At 36.7% G+C, this 22,277-nt stretch overlaps 1 protein-coding gene across 2 annotated transcripts in view; it reads left to right on the top strand.

Annotated features, from left to right (window-relative positions):
* Nucleotides 1–22,277, top strand: part of CDH9 (cadherin 9) — a 68,284-nt gene that overhangs the window by 7,805 nt on the left and 38,202 nt on the right. For both annotated transcript variants that reach the window (XM_061994591.1, XM_061994592.1), the window contains exon 2: nt 16,608–16,902. In XM_061994591.1, the coding sequence (XP_061850575.1) occupies nt 16,608–16,902 (295 nt within the window). The remainder of the gene's footprint in view (nt 1–16,607; nt 16,903–22,277) is intronic.

Here is a 22,277-nt window from a genome sequence, read left to right as displayed (position 1 = left end):
TATCATGAAAACAGCCATGAATCATCCATTTGATTGAAAGCAGGGCTTTAAGTATTTGATTTAACAGGATATCAGGGTATACTATGAAAAGGATGAAAAAAACAGAACTAAATATTAATAGCTACCTCCCTGGTGAACAGTGCTTGCATGTTTGAATTTGTGATATAAGCTTTAACTTTTCCTAATGCATAAAAATGATAAACACAGAAGTATTAGGGGATATTATTATACTCGTACTCAAGCATCCATAAAATGCATTTAGCTAATGTAAAACTTGTGATTGTTTCCACACCTGTAGACATTTTTGCCCCAACTTTTAGCTATTGCTACATATTTCTGATTAAGAGATACATTTAGTTTCTGAATATTCTTATTAAAAAGTTTTGGTTTACAACGTCTATGCAACTTAAGTGAAAATAACAGCACTATATCAAAAACATTCCAACTACTCATGTAAGCTTTAAAAATGGAGTTTTTCTGATAGTTCAATCTTACAGGGATTGTGGAACTAAGCATATTTTTTCTTTTTAATAAGAATTTGTGATGAATAAACCCTATCAAATACCAGGAGGTAACAGAGCATTAAATGTACAAATATAACTGGGTCAGGTAGCTGACTGATAGGACTGAATTAACAAATGAAAAATAAAATACAGACACTATTTGCCTAACTTGTCTCTCTACCACTGCAACATTTACATTTAAAATGCTGAGACTAAATATCCTCTAAATCAATCATTTAAAAAGAAAAAAAGGAAAAAGTTACTGTATATCCTGTGTGACACAAGTGACCAAATGAAATAACCAAGTATATTTATCTTGTATTTTAAACCTATGTTAATTAGCTGTAAACAAATGGTGACTAGGATAAAATGAATGTAATGAGGAATTTGACATGGAAAAGCAAGTATTTCTCAGCATATTGTCGTTGGAGTAAATGGAAGTGTATTGTCACAAGACAACAAAATAAATCATTAACATTTTCTCTAACTGTCTCTCTAAGTTTGACAGAACATAGAATTACATTAATCTCTGTATAGTCTAATAATCTTGAAGTGGAAGAGGTCACAGTCTAATTCCCACCCATTTCATATGAAATATTTAGAATCCTGTGCAGAAGGGCATGAAGTGAAGGGCAAAACGTCAATCTATCCCAGAAGAAATTCTTTAGTCCTTCAAAAATACTGTTAATGGGGGAAAACTAGATTAACTCATTCATTTTGCATTCTATTAGAGGTAATGCAGTTAATTGTCTTTGTACTTCAAGTGTCTAAATAAGGTCTAACTTCAAAGTGTACTGTAAAATAAAAAGAAACAATAAAAAAATTCCAGAGTTAAAAAAAAACAATAAAAAAACTCCACGGTTAAAACTAATGTCATGTTCCTAAAAAGCTATAACACACATTGTTTTATCTTCAGGATAAAGATTTCCGTTTATCTATTTGATAAGGATAAAAAAGAAATTATAAACATTATAAAACCTTATAATGATGATATCATTATTAATAGGGATTTCCAGTTCTGTAAGTACCATTCAATAACATCTATCACAGTATTTTACATTAAAGAAACAGTACCTATAGTATGGCAGGAAACGACATAATATCTGTTCTGCTGAGGAGTAAACTGCAGCAGAGTTGCTGAACCAGTGATTTGAAGTCAGAGCCAGTTGATGACAACAGATGCAGGACTGAATAGCCACTACACAGGGACAAATTCAGTGAAATAGCAAGGTTTATCTATATGAACAGATCAAGGCAGAAAGAACAGCACACATCATGAGTAAAAGTAATTTGAACAACAAAAGAACATTCCTGATAACTTTGGATATTAGCCACAAGTCAAACTGGGTCTTAAAACCAAATAGAGAACAATCACATGGTCAGCATTTACTCCAGATGAAGTTATAGGATAATTAGAAAAACAATCATTTTTACTTTTTGTGCTGTATGCTTCTTAAAAGTACAGAGCAATGCTCTAAACAAAAAAATAATGTCAGCAGAGGATGCAGATAGCACTGAAGATCTCTTTTCCTGCAATATTTTTTTCATTAATAGAAAATTAGCATTGATACATTCTGATTTGTATTAACTTTAACAAGTTGCAAATGCTTTCACTATCCATACTATTAAACCATTAGTTTAACTCATCCTTCATGCACCTCCTGCTGGCCTTCTTTTTATTTACATTTGTTCTGAGATTCTTAGGAAAAACCCCAAAACAATCCATCTTCAATAAATCCTGCATTTTCTAATGTCTCCATGTTAATCTCACAGCATCTAATCAGTTTGTAGATTGAAATATTACATTAAACGAAGCAATACTGTTGGTCTGCAGTGTCTGGGCCTTATGCTTTGGGTTTTCTAGGCACTACTCTGTCATGGAATTTTCATCTGAAGCCCCAGGCAGCTTTCCCCTGGCTCTCCTCTAAGCCACAATCCTCATGTTCAATCAAATAGGTACAATTAACTTGTGATTTGTGTCGAATCTCAAGCCCATCCCAGGCTCCCTCCAAATAGCATTGCACTTTTCAGGTTCTCCTGTGCCAGGAAAATAAGAACAGACAGACACTGCCTTGTCTGCCATCATTACAGTGATGACCTTTCAAAGACAGTATTTTGAAACAAGATTTTAAAAAGTCATACTAGTAGGTAATGAAAACATCAATAAACATAAAACCAGCAACAAATCAGGAAAAGGAAAAAAATTACCCTAGATCTACATATAGTAATAACAGTCTGGTGCATGTTATGTCGTGTTCTGATTTCCAGCCTTATGCTTTGATACACCTACATTTAAGAACCTGCTTCTCAGATTTTATGAGATGGGCATCTACCTGTGTGTCTTGGAGCAGCCACAGAGCAGGGGAATTGCACTCATACTGAGGAAGGCATGAGAGGAATAACCTTACAATGTACTTTCACGAAGTACCCTTTACATTTCCAATGCAGTCTGCAGAACAGAGAAACAGTATAACACTCCAAATAAATTTCAGACTTAGTTTTTTTTGTTTCCGTGTTCAGTTATCTCTGCCAATAAATGAGCACTAGCAAAGGATCTCATTAATGCTTTAAGGTAATCAATGAGTGTATCTAACTTCCACTACTGCTCATCTGAAAGTTTGATCTTAGATAAACATTTGTAGTATTTAGAGAGATATCTTTTAACAACCACATTCTGAAATGAGTATTGAGGAATGAACAGCTTTCCTCTTGTGAAGTGTGTACATTGTTCACAAAATACTTATCAGTTTGCCAAGTAGGATCCTTGGAAAAATACATTTTTAGTTGAGATGTGAGGCTTTGTGGTAGAGATCATTATGAATAAATAAGCATGGAGCAAGAAACCATCACCTTTTAGGTTTGAAATGAATTCATGTAAAAGTAAATATGTTTGAAGAATACTAAATAAAATATTTTTAATATTTCTAGAAACAAATTTAGTTGAACAGCTTAGGAAAAATGCATATTTTGGGATCTGCTTCGAGTCAGGCTTACAGTCTGTTTCTGTTTAGTGCTGTAAATTTGGAAGCCTGCTTTCAGGTAAAAAAAAAAAAAAGACTCTTTGATCATATTGCCTCACATCTTGACATCTTACTCTATTACTCTTGCATTATGCTGCATGAATCTCTGGAAAACATTGTCTTGATCTGTAGATATCCAAGTATACATACATTTACGTATATATATACATAAAATTGGGACTAAAAGCAATAAACTACTGTTATTGATGTATTCTTTAGATCACATCACATGGATGATATGCAGCTGGAAACACATGGGTCAGTTCAGTATAACTTTAGTCAAGACAGTACTTGTCCAAAGTTAGGGCTATGGGTAGTAATACAGGTTCAAGGACAGATTTATAAAACAAAACAAAATGATACTCTGTCTCTGTAACATTAGTATTCTAATCTAACAGATGGAGATGCTGGGGCCAGAGGGGGAAAGGGAGTGTAAAAAAAGCAAGTTACAGTGGCCAGACTTGCATACTCTCTCAAATCAGTGACTGCTATCGCCTGTGAGAAAAAGTACTTGGCTAGACAAACCACTGGTCTTCCCTACTTGACTATTTCTTATCCATTTGTTAGTGTGGAACTGAGCCCAGACTAATTAGTTCCAAGGAGGGTAAGGGATAATCCATCCATATGATAAACTCATGTTGCTTCCCGGGCCAGAGTTTTTATTCCTGCCTGTCTCTGTGCACATCTTTTGTAACTGCAGTGCATTTTTAGTGCCTCTGAAATGGCAAGAGATATCATACATTGAGACAGATTTCACTCAGAAGTTTCTGGTGAGTGAAAAATCTATGAGAAAAATATCCCTTCTTTCTGTGAAGCCTTTAAAGTAATGATGGATTTCCCACCTGTTCCAGGGATTGATTCAAGTGACAGTGCTTGATGTTATGTTGTGATGATTTCTGACCTGTGGACATCCTGGATAACTATAGTCACTTCCTTTAAACCTGTATCTAATGTTACGAAACAGCCAAATGACAGGTTATGGTGCACTATAAAAAAACCCAGTTTGGCTCTTTTCATCAGGCTGAAAACCTACAACCAAGCTGTTGATTTGGAGAACAAAGAGAGGAGAAGAAACAAATAAATTCTATGTGCTCTGAAATCCAATATTTGTGCAGAAGTAAGCTATAACCTAGCATAAGGCACTGGAGATAAAGAAGATATGCAGGGGAAGGGAGTACTTGAGAAAACAGCTCTGGTTTCTAAGACTCTTTCCTAGGTATGGGAAGATCTATGTGGAGAGAATGAATTTCCCTGTATTATATTTGTATCAGCAGAACCAAATGACTACTAAGAAATCTGCTGAACCGTTCCTGAATGAAAACTAGATTTACCCTTACCTATTAAGTGAAAATCAGCACCTGCAGCTGATGTCAGCAGTGTTTTTCACATTATCATTCTCTAGAGAATTTGTAACAATAGATAGCTGAACACAAGAACCAGATGCTGGAAAACAGAAGATAAGAAAAGTAAATGTCATTTGCCTTGTTTAATATACAGTCACTTAGGTTACCATCACACACAGAGTTTGGTTGTTTAATTAAGAAGTTTGTGCTGATGTCACAAATTCAAGTCAGGTGAATACATTGCCATTTAGCACATGCATAGAACTTTTGATTAAACACACATAAATAGAAAATTACAGCAGTGCAGATACTGCAATCCATACTAAAGAATGACTACATTTATTAAGATATCTTTAGAGTTTTTAATTAGTTAAAATGCTAATGAAGGAGAATATTGGCTGAGTTGGTGCCATATCCTAGCTAGTGTAAATTTCACAAAGGTCTGAGATCATACAGTGAGGGCACTGGCACATCCTACCTGTCACTTGGACTCAACATATTTTCTGCGAGATTTTAGAGTGAGCTGGGATGCTACAAGCTCTTATTTCAAGTACATTTCTTTCATTTTTGGTATAAATGAATTTGTTTTGTTTAGGTAAAATCCATCCTCCTCCACAAATACTGTCTTCTTTCCCACCTTTATATACATAACCTTCTTTACTTGGAGTAAACTTGGAGTGCTAATTACAGTCAAGTTTCCTGGGGTCAAATCAATTTGTGTTTTAATACATATTGGGCAGACTTGGAAAAGTCAATCTTTTTCTGTGCCATGGCTTCAGAATAAATAGCACAGTACAATCACCATATATGAATAGAAATTTGCTGTAAATAGGCACATTGCTTTGTAAAAATAACAGATATATGAGCTTGTGTCTTCCTGTATTTGGTATGTTTCTTCCCTCAGCCCAGGAGCTTTAGCTAGAAGCTGTGATTAAAAGATATTTGAGGAATTCTAAAAGTACAGAAATTCTTTTTTCACCCCTCTCATTTAGGAAAGGGTCACTTTGGGTAAACTTGGATAGCTTATGCTTTTTTTGTTCCTTCCAATTGCTTACTATTTACAATTATTGGTTTCACATTGAAGAAGACATAACCATATTTGAAGGAATCACACTAAATTTGACAGTTAATGACATTTTGGCAAGTTGATGATTTATGTCTTATGCAGTCTATTAGGGTTTTCTCAAACATTTTTCAGAGTCAATAGGTCTGGATATATTACAGCCAAAACTCAATATTCTACCTGTCAAACTATTCACTTCATGCTTCATTTTGTTAATTTTATGGAAAAGTTTTCCAATCTGAAGTTATACATGGCTTGAGTCTTTTGCCTTAAGTCATAAAGAAAGCAATGTTATGAAAGGTAAACTCAAGGAAAAGAATGTAGGTAAAGGCAAAGTTTTGACTGGCGTGCAGAAAGCACCTTAACTGTATCAGGAACTAAGAGGCTGATTATACAGTGTGTTACTGGAGAGGGGGAATGTTTTTTATCTGAAACATAAGTTTCCCATGAAATATTAAAAGAACAGGGATGTGTTCAGACAGCTGCATTACAGTGCAGCAAAACCTTAAATAGAAATACATTTGGTATAAACAGACAATTCCAATGTAACTCCTGATTCAACTTTCATTCACACAGGGGGAAAAAAAATCTTTGCCTTTTATAGCTTCTAATTTTACCCTGCTGAATTGTGATAGCCTCAAACTAAAATAACTAGCACCATTTCCACTTTTATTGTTGTGCTTCCAGTAACTGGAAGTAAAAAAAGACAACCAGCAAATGCTAATGCCTTCCTTTAAGAATGACCTTTGAATTACACATGTGGAAACCAAACCCTATTCCACCCAAATGTATGTAATACATTTATGTATTAGACTATTATATATGTAATAGACTACTACTCCAAAAGCATATTTACACATACACAAGTGCTGGGGGAGTTGGCTGATGTGATTGCTAAGCCTGTCTCCACCATTTTTGAACCATCATAGATCACAGGTGAAGTGCCTGAGGAATGGAGGAAGGCTAATGTCACCCCAGCCTTCAAAAAGGGCAAGTAGTAGGACCCAGGAAACTACAGGCCTGTCAGCCTCACGTCCATCCCTGAAAAGGTGATGGAACAGCTTATCCTGGATGTCATTTCTGAACACATGAAAGAAAAGATGGTTATTAGGGAGAGCCAACATGGGCTCACCAAAGGGAAATCCTGTTTGACCAACCTGATAGCCTTCTACGATGGCTTAACCCACTATTTAGATGAGAGGACAGCAGTGGATGTTTGACACTGTCTCCCCTAACATCCTCACCAGAAAGCTCAAGGAGTGTGGGTTGGATGAATGGACAGTGAGGTGGATCGAGAGCTGGCTGAATGACAGAGCCCAGAGGGTGGTGATCTATGACACAGATCGAGTTGGAGGCCTGTGGCCAGTGGAGTTCCACAGGGATGGGTTCTGGGGCCAGTCTTGTTCAACATCTTCATCAACGAGCTGGATGAAGGAACTGAGTGTGCCCTCAGCAAGTTCCCTGATGACACCAAACTGGGAGGACTGGCTGATTCCCCAGAAGGCTGTGCTGCCATTCAGAGGGATCTTGACCGCCTTGAGAGGTGGGTAGAGAGGAACCTCATGAGGTCCAATAAAGACAAGTGCAGAGTCCTGCACATGAGGAGGAACAACCCCACGCACCAGTACAGGCTGGAGGTCAAACTGATGGAGAGTAGTTCTGGAGAGAGGGACCCGGGAGTTCCAGTTGACAGTAAACTAGCCATGAGCCAGTAATGTGCCCTCAATGGCCAAGAAGGCCAATGGCATTCTGGGATAGGGTAGGCTAGCAGGTCAAGGTCAAGTTCTCCCCCCCTCTACTCTGCCCTGGTGAGGCCTCAACTGGAGTTCTGTGTCCAGTTTTGGGCTTCCCAGCTTGAGAGGGACAGAGATCTTCTGGAGAGAGTCCAGTACAGGGCCACCAAGATGATCGGGGACAGGAGAATCTTCCTTATGAGGAAAGGCTGTGGAAACTGGGGCTGTTTAGCCTGAAAAAGACTGAGGGGAGAACCTCATTAACATTTATAAGTATTTAAAAGGTGCAAATCAAGAGGATGGAGTGGCACTTTATGTTGTCCCCAGAGTAATGGATAAAAGCTAGAACACAAAAAGTTCCACTTAAACATCTTTTTTTTACTGTATGAATGAGGGAGCCCTGGCACAGGCTGCCCAGGGAGGGTGTGGAGTCTCCTTCTCTGGAGGTTTACAAGACCAAGCTGGATGTGTTCCTTTGTGACCTGATCTAGATGGACTTACCTTAGCAGGTTGTTGGACTAGATGATCTCTCAAGGCCCCTTCCAGCCCCTACCATTCTGTAATTCTATGCTTCTATATAGAGGTATACACAAACTTACCAGTAACATTTTTAGTATTTTATATAAATACAATCTACCTTTGCTCATGAAGGCAGAGGGAAATAACAGATAAGACTGCAGTAAAGTTGAATCCTTAGAAATTGCTTCATGCAACTATAATATGAGAGAGGAATTAAGACCTTTAGGTTATCACAGCAAATTTACAGCAAATATTAAAATACTTCCACAATTCTACAGGAAGAATTTTCAAAACACTGTAAGGACAGGAAAAAATTCTAGTTTTAAGGACTTTTTCTCAAAAAGCTTCTTACTTCTACACAACAATAAATAATAAGTAAGGATGAATACCCTAGTGCCATATTGCACAATACACAAGGCTATGATGTTGACAGTGAACACAAGAAAGCAAGGCAACACCATCACTGTACAAGAGCCGTTTCCCTATGCCAAGAAATAGTCAGTTTTGTGTCTTCCTCCCATTCCTCTCTGGCCTGCTGTAAGAGGCTCCATTTTGTCTAGTGTGTGACCAGGATGCAGTTTAGAATTCCAGGTGTTTGGGCCTGGGACTGAGCATGCCCATGAATTCAATTCAATGAATTCAACCACCTACCTACCTAACCGGGAAGTTTATGACACATGTGCATAAGAGGATTTGTGTCTTTAAACCTCTTATTTCAGTCCTTTGTCCCTCCCATGTGCATCTGCATTCTATCTGTAACTGCAGCTCTATGCAATCCTGTATCCTTGACATACCTTTGAAGAGGTTTTCTTCTGCTCCAATAGTAGTTTCACCCCAACAATGTTGAAGTCAGCATGGTCTTCATCTGCTGCTAAAATATGAAGAGGTATTCAATGACACTAAAAATAATTCACTTGACCACAACAATCTCACAGCATATTTTCCCTTAAAAATAATGAAAAAACATAGAAAACATTTAAAGGCAAATAGGGTCTCAGACAGAAGACCATGGGATATCAGGATTCTTCTGCTGGAGACAACTGTTTGGGTGGAGGCAGCAGAGTTTAAGAAATCTGTAGTGACAGCCCTTTTTTATACTGTGATACAGAAGCACACTATATACCATTTAAGTTGTAAATATTAGTTCAGTACCTACCACAATGTAAACATGGATCTACCCTCTCCTTCATGTATCTTTGTCCCTCCTTGCCCCTCATCCCTCTCCACAAGAGAGATCACACCCCTTCTGAACTTAGGCAACCAAATAAATGTTTTTAGTGCATTTATTTGTAACAATCTTACTAGTTGTAAGTAGCTCATCTTACTTTTTTTTTTTTTTACCCACATCAATAGTTGTACACAGATAAATTGTAACTAAAATGAAATCTAAATGAAGTCTGGCAATTTCTTGCTTCTAAATGGGGAAAATTCATTTATAAAACTATATAATTTGCTCACTGTGTCCATTGATTCTCTCCTCTTCCATTGATTATATGTCTGTCTAACTTGAAAAGGGCTGCTTTCTATTAAAAGAGTTGAGAAAGACATCAGCTGCACAGTTTACAGGGAATCTAGTAAATTAATGAGAAACAGGCAGGTAATTTTAAACATGGGTCTTTATGGAACTCTTTTCTAAGGCAATACCTTTTCCTCTATTTTTTGTTTTGCTATTTCATACCAATTCCTGAACTTGAAAATTTAGGAGATATCTTTTCCCTCCCAAGAATGCTGACACCAAACTGGGAGGACTGGCTGATTCCCCAGAAGGTGGTGCTGCCATTCAGTGAGATCTTGACTGGCTTGAGAACTGGGCAGAGAGGAACCTCATGAGGTTCAACAAGTGCAGAGTCCTGCATCTGGGAAGGAACAACTCCATGCATCAGTACAGGCTGGAGGTTGAACTGCTGAAGAGCAGCTCTGCAGAGAGAGACCTGGGAGTCCTGATTGATAATAAGCTAAATATGAGCCAGCAATGTGCCCTTGTGGCCAAGAAGGCCAATGGTATCCTGGGATGCATCAAGAGGAATGTGGCCAGCAGGTCAAGGGAGATTCTTCTCCCTCTCTACTGTGCCCTGGTGAGGCCTCATCTGGAGTACTGTGTCCAGCTCTGGGCTCCTCAGCTCAAGAGGGACAGGGAAGTGCTGGAGAGAGTCCAGCACAGGGCCACCAAGATGATCAGGGGAATGGAACATCTTTCATATGAGGAAAGGCTGTGGGAACTGGGTCTGTTTAGCCTGAAGAAGAGGAGATAGAGGAGAGATCTTATTAACATTTACAAATATCTAAAGGGTGGGTGTCAGGAGGCTGGACATACCTTTTTTCTATAGTAGCTAGCAACAGGACAAGGGGTAATGGGGTGAAGCTGGAACACAAGAAGATCCACTTAAACATAAGAAAAAACTATTTCACTGTTGAGGTGAGGGAGCCCTGGCACAGGCTGCCCAGGGGGGTTGTGGAGGCTCCTTCCTTGAAGGTTTTCAAGACCCACCTGGACATGTTCCTATGCGACCTGATCTAGGTGACCCTGCTTCTGCAGGGGGGTTGGACTAGATGATCTCTAAAGGTCCCTTCCAACCCCTACCATTCTATGATTCCCTACTGTGTATAATAAAAGTACTTTTGAGAGAAGTTGTGGATTAGCCTTGGATATGGCAAGAAGGCATAGTTATATAAACTGATTTCTGAAACCAGGCAGTTAAGTTTGGTTTAGGCCAGTCCAGGAACAAAGGACCACAATCAGCCGCAAGTCCCAAGGGCTTTTGGAACTCCCTAAGGACAGGGAGGGCTCACTTGCCACTTATTATCCCAGGCAAAACTGACAAGGCTACTCAACTTTGGGAAGAAAATGAAACTTAAACTACCACTAATCAAAAACACTATAAACAGAAATACTCAATCAAAAAAATACAGGGGAGAGCAAATGACAAAAAACACAACCAGCCTCTTTAAGATGCCTTCCCCCCACCTCTCCCCTCTTCCCAGGCTCAGGCACCTGATGCCAGTGTTTTTACCCTCTCCCTTCCTAAGCAATGAAGGGGAGCAGGGAATGGGGAGTGTAGTCAGCCTTGTCCTGATGGCTCCTGCAGCTTGTCTGGCCCCAGGGCAGGCAAGCTCCTTGCTGGTCCTCCCTGCTCCAGTGCAGGGTCCCTCACACACCAGGCAGTCTTGCACAGGCCCCTCAGATATCCCTTTACCTTGAGGGCTGCAGCTCCTCTCCATTTCAAAACACTCACTCCTCTGGCACAAGGTCTAAAGCATTCACTCCCTCTAGCATGGGGTCCTCCCGCATCTGCTAGCTACTGCTAGTCCTACCGTTGCCCTCCATGGGTGCAGAGTATAGCCTGCATTCTTACTGCACACTACAGGGGCTCTCCAGCCCAGTGCTCTTCCTCTCTCCTTCTCTGACTACAGCATCCACATGACCACCTCATCCAGCCCTACACTTCCACCTCCCCCTACACACTTCCATTCTTAAATAATGATGGTCCAGGCTGATTAGCCTGGCCAGGCCACAGGTGGACCCCAACTCAGCTGGAGAAAGTTTTGGGCACTGCTTATGAGGGCAACACTGCAGCCCCCTCCCCCTGTTAACAAGAATAAGTGGCTCCACACAAATCCATCACAATCTTATAACCACCATTTGCTGATAAATAATGAGGGGTACATGTGCATTAATTATAAGCCAAAGGAACAAGTTACTTTAATTTAGAGCAAATACAATTATGCTACAGAACTCCAAAGTAATATGTTTGCCTACTCATTTACTTATGGGAAATTATAGTAACAGGAACCCATGTAAATTTATGTCAAGACTTCTTTTGAGAACATCAAGATCTCAATTATCATATACATAAAAACCTAGTTTCACAGAATTGGGTAGACAGGCTAATTTGAGATGCAAAGTTTTCATATGTAAATAAAGAAAAAAGATTGAGAGCATATTTATAAATATGCCCATATTTATAAGACATACATTGTTACAGAAATAATTAATTTTCACTTCCATAATCATTATTATGTCTGTGATGATTCTCAGGAAAAGTTGTGTTGAGAATGTGTTTAGCCAGCCATACAGAGATGATATAAAAAGAAATGTGTGTAAAAAAAATACTAAGAAAGCAAGGTACTTGGCAGTGCATCTTAGTTATGTCTTCACTCCAGAGTGTTTCAAATTAATTGATGCTGGATGCTGAATGGAATGGGGGTGGTATTTGTTATCAATGTGGTCACTATATATTGAATAATCTAATACATTACCTGGTTTAGGGATTTCTTGGTAAGCTTATCTGACAGTTTTTCACAGAAGGTGAAGAATGAACAGTGTATGAAATGATACTCATATTGAGCTTTTGCTTCCTAACCACCCCAGACAAAGACCTCACATTCTCCATACATTTGCTGTTCTTCTCAGAGCAGCTGTACTCACTGAGTTGAAATAAATGTTATATGTATATTACAACATAAAAACTATTGACATGTAAATCTCAAGCTCAGTATTTTTATTCTATTTATATACTCTGCCCCAATTAGCCACTGTTGATTCAAAAAGGGTTCCTCCAATTCCATTCATCTTTCCTCAGGCTACCATTTTTTTCTTCAAAACCCTAAAACATCGTGACTTGGTTAGCAAGAAAATGCTGTTAAATGACCAAATGGCCTTGGGATTTTTAAAACTTTCCTGTCCATTCAGTCAAATTCCTTCTCTTGGCAAGCTCTAATGGTGCTTTTCTTGGTATGTTACACATTTTTGTGGCACTGTATATCCGTCTGAACTGATTTTTCTATGTGACATTTTAATACGTTATTTTTCTAGAGTCAGAAAATTTCTTTCTTATTTGTTCTTAAATATGAAAATGCTTTTGGTATTTTTTTTTCAGATGATGATATTGCAAAATTCACAGATTAATGACTATTCCTCAAATGCAAAGTGCAGAGCACATCATACATAGGAACAAGAAATTGGTACATGTACAATAAGTGATAGTTTACAACTGTATTTCAAGTGATCTTGCTTATAGTAAATTGGCAACAGAAGGTGGAACACTTCATTGCTAGAAATCACATTCCAGTCCCAAATTTATCATGCTTGAAAATTCTGCTTATCGTTTGGAAGAAACGTGAGATAAGTAGAAAGCTTAAAATACTCATCACAGTTTGCGTTGGCTGACATTCCTGTTGGTAAACAGACAGAAAAAATAAATTAACCTATTCTCTGAGGGTATATGCATAGTTGAGAGGCAGGGTAAGGGAATGGCCATGAATAGATGTGATTTTTTTCCAGAACCACTTGTTAGCGCAGAAGAGATCACTGCTCCCACTAGTTGCTCTTCATCTTCCCATTTCAAGGGGTTGTTGACCCTGGATTACCAGCAGAGTTGCATATATGAGCAATCAAAATTACATTTGCAAGCAAATACTATTTACATTTACATCCTGGATATCTGCTACTCATCTGCATCTGTCTTCTTTTAGAATATAAGACACTTTTTCAACAGATGATCAGAGATCTAGAAAGAATCTGCAGGGATAAAAAATTTCAAACAGCAAAATCTGCTATATTGGTAAAGTGTTAACTTTAAGTGAGTTTATAGTCTCTGAAAGATTCTTTAGGTAGCAGAATTGCCTGTGGAAAGTATTTACCAGGTTTTCAAAGATGAACTATATTCCTACCACACTTTCAAATAAAATTATATAAAAAGAAAATTCCATATATAATTTCCAATAAAATGCATATCATGTACTTTTTATTTTTCAAATACATTCTATTTATATATTCCTACTTAAAATCTCATTCTATCCCCACCCCATTCTCTTATTTTCCAATTCAGAACTGTATGATATTTTGTTTCAGTGATGGTTGCTTTTTTTCAAGTGAGAAATTTGGTATTTGTGGACATATTCCATTCTTCCTGTGCATAGCAGTCTTGGCAATTACAGACCATGGTTCCTATAAGTTAACTCTCCTTTGCAGTCTGTCAGGCAGACAGCTATGGACATAATACCTGTGGGCAAAAGGCTAGTTTAACTTATATAACAATAAGCAAGTTAAATAAATTTCTAGCAATAGCAATGTGTATTGGAGTATATACATGTGCAGGAAAAACACAAAACAAAACAAAAGCCCAAGGGAGGTTGATGGAAATTCCCTTGAGAATACAAAATGTAACTATTTAAATAAAAGAATGTGAAGCTACTCAAGTTTTGAGAACTTAAATGTCTACTGTTAGTACTATAAAGAGCTTAATAAATTCCTGATTAGTCACTGATAAATTATAGTGTAAGATATTATCTTTATATTCAGTGTTTAAAAATCACATTAATTTTACTAACTTCTCTAACACCTTATGTGAAGAAATTTCCCTTTTCCTGACTGGTGGAAATGGTCCCTCACTGGAATCCCAGACACAGCTCTTGCACAGCTCCCCTGGCTGGCTGAGGATGTTAAGCAGGAACGTAACAATAAATGTCATTATAACAGTACTTGGATGTGTTAAAGAGTTAAAAAGAAGATGGCCTGTCTTCATGAGAAAACTGAATTTATGGAGCTAATAATAAATCCTGAGATCTGATTTTTATTTGGCAAGTTTTAAAAAGCTTCTACTTCAAGAAAAAAGGATAAAGCTATATTTATGCCACAAGGTGAGAAATATCTCAACAAGGATGAATGTGCACTGTTTCTTAAGGACAGAAAATTGTCCCGTGTGGCAACAAACTAGCATCATCTAGCTGAAAGAAATATGTTGTATTTTTTTACCTGACATACAAATAAGCCTACTCTTTTTTTTTTCTGAAAATAAGAATAAAATATATACAAAAGAATAAAATCTTAAAAGAAATCAAATATCTGTAATGAACTTTGTATATGGATTACGTAATGCTCCATATTCTGTGTCAATTTAACCATACAGTACTTATAGTCTCTGTATTGCCTGTGGAGTTGACAAGTTGACAGGGACTTTTTCTAAGTGTTGTATGTATGTTGTATATAATTCTCTCAACCCATTGTATGCAATCCTTAAGAATTTCCACAGGTATTTCATACAGATATACACTGAATATATTAAGTGCTGAAACTGTTTGGATAGCCATGTCATCCAGTCTTACCTCTAGAAGACCATAAAAACAATCAGATCACATTCGGTGACTACTGCTAGGCTACAGTGTAAAACTAGAGGAAAAATAATCAAAGTGAAGAGATCTATCAAAATCCACTACAACCACCCTTCACACAGGCGGAGTAATAAAAAGATGCAATGCCTCAGCCATGAAACATGGAGATAAACACTGTCAGGAACACAGAAACAAGGAAACAAGGACAGAAGTGGCAGAAAATAACCTACCTGGCTCCAGTGACTGTCTAGAGTAATAACTTTACTGATACTGAACAATATTTTCTCAAATGGATGATATACTGTAATTTTCTACTCAGGGAAATGGAAGCAAAACGCTGGGATAAGATTCTTTCTGTCCACATTTGAAAAACACTCAGGTCACTCATCTGTGACAACATGTAACTGTAAGCATACTTGTGAGGAAAATACACTGCTCATGAAAAGCAACTGTGGGATCCTGGAAATGACATTGGATGAGTAGACTTCTCAAAAAGAGTATTATGGGAGAATTTCTAGTGCCTGAGTCAGCTTCCGTAGCTTGCTTTGGCTTTGGTTTTAGGCACTTTTTCATAATGGTGCTACACAGCAAACTAATCAGTGCCTGTAAGTTCACAGGGATATAGTTTTGAACTCTTAGAAAAAGGTGTAGTAGGAAAAGGAATATTAAATCCCACTTGATTCTTTGAAAATCTACCTCCTAGTGTTCCTGAAAATTATTTCTCCTGCATGGAGAAGACTAGAAGGAAGGAAGTAATTAACTGATTTAAGATGTTCCTAAAGAATTAAAAAAAAGAAAAAGAAGAAACCAACACAAACTAGAAACACAAATTGCTTAAATCAGAACATTTCTAAGTGCTTTTGGGAAGTTCAGAAGATATAATCCTTAAAACTCATTTCGTCTATGTTGTTACAAGGTAACTGGTTACCTTATCTGCAGCTGATAAACAGGAAGACAAATGTTATTTTGGACATAGAAACAGGAGTTTTACAGACCCTGTGACCTTCAAAAAGGAGACATCTGGTAGTTTCTGCACAGATTATTTAAAGAAATAGTACTTTTTGTTTACAGTTGGTTATTTTAAATACCGCTCCAATATCTTCCACATCCCTTTGTGTCGCTATGAATTTGTTTAGAGCTATTTTTTGTGTATGACTGAGTCTCAAATTTTTCCAACAGTGAAGTGAAAGATAGATAACCATTACTGTCCCTAGTTATAGTCAAGATTGCACAGACTTATTCATATATGCTGAATGATTTAGTCTGTAATAACAATACATATATTTATAGAATTCTTCTTTTCTACCTCCCTGAAGCTACACACTGACCAAGATAAAGGAGATGGAAATTTAAAATACATATTAACAGGAGATGGGGCTGGCAGTCTGTTCATTATAGATGAAAATACAGGAGATATTCATGCTGCAAAGAAATTGGACAGAGAAGAAAAGTCCCTGTATGTGCTACGTGCCAAGGCTATAGACAGAAAAACTGGAAGACAAGTGGAGCCAGAGTCTGAATTTATCATTAAAATCCACGATATCAATGACAATGAACCAAAATTCACCAAGGATATGTACACCGCCAGTATTCCGGAGATGTCTAGAGTTGGTAGGTAAAACTTATCCTTATGTAAAATACAAACAGGTTTGAGTTGATTTGGAACTCATAAGTAACTTATTATTTAAGGCACTTAATACTAGCTTCCATGAAAATCCATGAAACGATTTTTGTTGACAGTAATGTACCATAAATGTTTGGTTTCTGCTTTTATTTACTTTTTTCATTTTCATCCACTTTTTAATCCTTTTGCCACACTATAAGCTACTCTTTATTCATTTAAGCCCACTGGAACCATCAAAGAATGTAGCACATGTGGTTATCTTATCAGTTATTGCATAGTTTTGCCACAGCTGAGAATATCAGTTGCATAAAATGTATCCTTTTGTATTTGTAAAGTCTAATTTACCAAATCTTTCTATACCTTTAGACACAAACATCTTTAAGCAGGTAAGTATGTTGAATCAATTGATGTATCAAAATGATGCAAAATATATTCTTCCAAACACCTAAAACTTTGGTTTGTTTTCCTTTGGGTTTTTTTTTTGTTATGTTCTCAGGTTTGTGGGGTTTTTGACTTTCTTTTTTTTTTCACTTTGCTATCAATATTACCAGTTGTTGTTTGATTTGTTTGGGGTTTTTTTAATATGAGCTTGTCTGGTTTTTTTTCCCTAAGATACAAAACATGTGAACCCCTTCCCCAAAGAAATAAATCTTTTTGTTTAAAAAACAATTTTCTTCAAGGATAAAAACTTATGGCTATTCACAACTGCTGCACTAAAAAGTAAAAATGTGGAGTGACAGTAGAAGACAGGTGAGAAATATAGCATCAAAGGAAAAGAATTCTCTGAGTTTTATTCAAATTATATGAAGTGAAAGATAATATTCACCAGATCACGTTCATCAGAATTTACCATGATTACCCAAGTGCTCCAATCTTTTACAGCAGAGACAATCTCTCTGATAAAACAAGTAAAATACATAGGCTATGGGAAGCCACTAACAGATACATTCTCACTAGTTATTTATCTATTATGAATTACTGCAATGGTTTGCAAAATCAGCCCCGGATGATGGCACTGCTGAGAGACACAATAAAATATCAACCAAAATTTGAGACTAATATGTATCTTTGCAAAATAATTTCCAGAAGCCAATAATCATCTCCAGGCCCAGTAGTAAGAAGTATAATGGAACAGGGATCTATTTTACAGCTCTCTTTTATAATCATGAGAAGGGAATATCTACACTCTTATGTATCATGCAGAGAGTCCAAGTATGGTTGGACTCTTTTAAAGATACATGGAAAATAGAGAAATCCCTTCCATTCAGAGAATACTTTGCTGATAATCTGTGATGGAAAAACGCTAGCAGTTCACCTGTCATATTTAATTTTAAATACATTTCTAAGGAAGGAACTCTGTAGGAATAGATAGTATAAAAAGCATTATATCCGTGTTTAACCTTATCACTTAGTCTAACTTTGTTACAGTCAATGGAGTAGCATGAATAAAAGAGAACAGAGAAAGATCCAGTGCTTTGGCACTGCCTGTGAAATTTTAAGTCTATGAAATGTCTACATTTGATGAAGGTGATGATAGTGTAAGTACCATTATGTACTTTAAGCTGAGAAAATGTCCACAAAAGATCCAAGTAAAGGTGAGTTTTACTCAGAGGCAAAGGATTTAAACAGTAAAAAAGCCCCTTAGCTGCCAATAAGAATGCAAGAGAAAGATCTGAGTTACTCTTTGCTATGTTTAGTTTATATTTGCACTTGGGGATATAAAAACTACACTGGACAAGCAATTTTTAGCATTTCAATTTGAATTAGTAAAAGTAGTTTTGTAATTTCTTAAAGTGGCAAAGAATAAGAATCGAGATTCACATCAGTTCATTCAAGAAGCAGAAATACTATTTTTCTGAATTCAGCCATAAGAATGCTAATTCAACAGTCAGGATGTACATATAGGTAAATAAAGAATATACAAACGTATTTCCTCTTGTAGTCCTTTTGTCCCATTCCTTCAGATGCCATAAATGGAGAAAACAACTTGGCAGTGAAAATGTGAGATGCTTGACATAAGTGGAATACAACTTACAAGTGAGCAAGTGGTACTCTTGTAAATCTTCACATGAAGCACACAAGAGAACAGTGTGTGCTTCACTACAATGAAGGTAGTGTATTTCTTGAATTATCTAGACAAAAGAAAGATGTATGAATGTAAGCCTGCAAATACGCACTGGGCAGCACATACAAGAAAGTGCAGGAAAAAGAAGGGTAAAGAGAATGACAATAATTGAATTCAAAACTGATTCAGCATGGCAATGGGCTGTGGAAGTAGCTCCTGGTTCATACTTTTCACAGTGGTGAGGATATCCATTAAAAAAAATCTCCAATGCACTATGAAAATGGCATTTAAGCAGATACAATTATTCATTCAATAGGTGTGATTTCATGAACAGCTAGTAGCTTTTCTTTTGTCTAGGTATGAATTCCAAACAATCTTCCCCCAAACACAGTGTTTATTGCAGAACATCACAAATTTACAGAATTGTCAGTTATGCAGATTGGTTCATTATACCTCAGCATTTCATCTCTTCAGAGGTTTTGGTGTATACTGCGTTTCACAGATTAGACAGGTGTCAAATAGAGGTTAAAAAGCTAAGCTTGGCAACAAAGGCACAAACCTTTTAGTTGGTTCTGGACTATAGAATTTAAATTAGAATTTGAAATTGGAGGGTTGTGTAAAATAAGCCATGAAGGAAGAATAAACTTAAAACTTATTGAGTGAGCAATGAATGTTGGGGTTATTGCTGCTATGAAAGTAACACGTCTGAAAGAAAAGGACAGAAATACTGAAATCACAAAATTGCATTCCAGAAAACCAGAAGACATCAGAATAAAAACTTGAGCGCCCCTTAATTCTATATGTTTGTTCACTGCTTGTGGAAGAAGATGGGAATCACAAAACAAAACCAAGAATCTCTGGAACATGGTGATCATCTTCACTACAACTACATCAAATAAAAAAGTCAAGTCCTGCCTTACCTGCAGAAACACTAAAGATGATGATTATTTGTTATGCATATACATAGATTCTTGCACACCTAACAAAACAACTTTTTGGTTTTTTCTAACTGGAAACAATTCTATAATTAAGCTATACACATTTTAGAAAGAAATAGAGACGTGCTCATGCTGAGCAGGTCAATAACTTGTGGGAAAATCTTAGTTTCTTCCCATCCTTCACTTCCTCCTAATTTTTTGTATTTAAAAGATACTTTTTTATCTTAGGTATTATATTTATTATATTTGCCAAGTTCAGCAACTATGAAGGCAGATACTTAGGAAAGCTCAGGAAAATGTCACTAAGATTGAGACACTGAAGGGGAATCATCACTAGGAATATTTCCAGCTGTATGTGTATCTTATTCAAATGACATATCATGCAATATATTTCTCATTCTCTTACTGAGTGTTTCTTGGAATAACTGGATTTAGAGCACACAGGAAAAAAGTATAAGGCAACAACTCAGACAGAATGTCTGATTTTCAATACCAACTGGCAAACCTCACTCATGTTTAATTAGTCCAACAGTAAGAACAGCGAAAGCATAACATGGATTTTAGCACAAGTTCTCCAAAACGAGGTGCAAGTATGAGGAATGCTTATTTGTGCACTAGTTTTTGTTTATCCTATGTGGTGATATCTGCACTGCATCCAGTAAGATATACATAAATTAGCCTTGCCATGCCTAGATGGGAACCAGTCATATCTCCAGCAGCATTATGGGTATACCTAAAACACCTTGTAGCAAAGTTAGTACTGGAAGCAATCAAAACCACTGAAGGGAGCTGACTGCAGTGTCATTTCAGATAGCTTTTATGGAAATGATCATGCTAAATGCTCACAGTGATATTAACTTAAAAAATTAAATGAGAAAGTTAGGTTAAGAGATTCCAAAACTCATCATCATGGGATTTCTCATTTAAATCAGGTACTGTACTGAAGAACTGGAGGATAATAACTGCTGGAGCTATATTTATAGAGAGCTAGAGTTGACTGGAAGAATCCTGAGATTTATGTCAGACTGGGAAAATTGATTCAATAAAAACTAATTTTTAAAATAGAGAAAAAGATGCTACAAGGACCCATAAAGGTTAATCAAAACATAATACAGAAGGTAAAGGAACAAGAACACTCAACATCTTAAACTGATGGAAGGCCAAAGCTGTAACACAATCTTGGTCACAATGTCAACCAGGTGGATTTGAAGCATGATCTAATCTGTTTTGTCTACACTTTAGAAATACTGTAAAAGGAAACTTCAGAGAACCTAAATACGTGCTATATATCTTGAGAATAATAATTTCTCTTTTATGTAGTAGGAAAAGTACAGCTCTGATCGTACTTAAAATCTACTCATTTTGTCATTAAGGCTTACAAGAATAAAAAGCTGTGATCTGAGTATTTTTCCAAGTGCAAGGCGATAGCTAAAAAACCAAAATCAATTTAAACCAAAACTACCCATACATTTCATTGTGAAAAACACTTTTCTTGGGGTATTAAAAAAGTTATTAAGTAATTTTTAAAAAGGGAAGTTAGCAATGAGATGTCCTGTGGAGTTCAATCCCGTTTGGCACCTGGGTCAATATTATTACATCCTCCTGTAGCTGCCTTGCTGATTTTAATGAGAAAGGCTTACCATTTTTTCTCATTAAACATCTTTAGCATGCAGCTGATGAGTATTACACAACATATATTTAATCTTTGAATTGATCCTACTAAGAGAAGGGATAATGCCTAAATTAACAGCACTCATTTCTTTGTACTTAACTGCTACTTTCTATATATTATACATCTAACCAAAGGCACCTCCTTTGGTTAGATGTATAAATTGGTTCAGAATTTCTACATGACAAGGTGTGTATAATGTATAACTATAGAGGGACATGCTTTAAATGTCTAAATTTAAAATCTGTAATTTTTCCATTAAATTCATTTTATTGTAAATACAGTCAGAATAAACAAGCTTTTCTTTAGCTGAACAATGACGTTTAATAGAAGGACATTATATATGAAATACAGAGATTGCCATTTTCAACTCAGACATCCAGGATTATAGCATGCTTAAACATGTCTTGTATTTAACAGCTACTTTAAATAATAAATGTATATAAAACACATAAACATAAAGAGAAAAAAAGAGATGAAATTGCAGTAAAACTCACAGGGTAATACGCATTAATACTAACACTCCCGTGCTTTTGTCTGTGAGTTCAGTGGCATATATTCCAATATCAATTACACAATAGTTGTGCTAGAAGTTCCAGTATCATAGTTCACTATTTCTAAAGCATGTTCTGGGAATCTAGAAGCATCACAGCTATTACTAGATTTTAGTAAGACTGCATTCTGACATTT

The sequence above is a fragment of the Colius striatus genome, chromosome 4 (assembly GCF_028858725.1).
Source record: "Colius striatus isolate bColStr4 chromosome 4, bColStr4.1.hap1, whole genome shotgun sequence".
Lineage (NCBI taxonomy): Eukaryota > Metazoa > Chordata > Aves > Coliiformes > Coliidae > Colius > Colius striatus.
The sequence above is the reverse complement of the archived record's forward strand: the minus strand, read 5'-3'. Positions and strand labels throughout refer to the sequence as shown.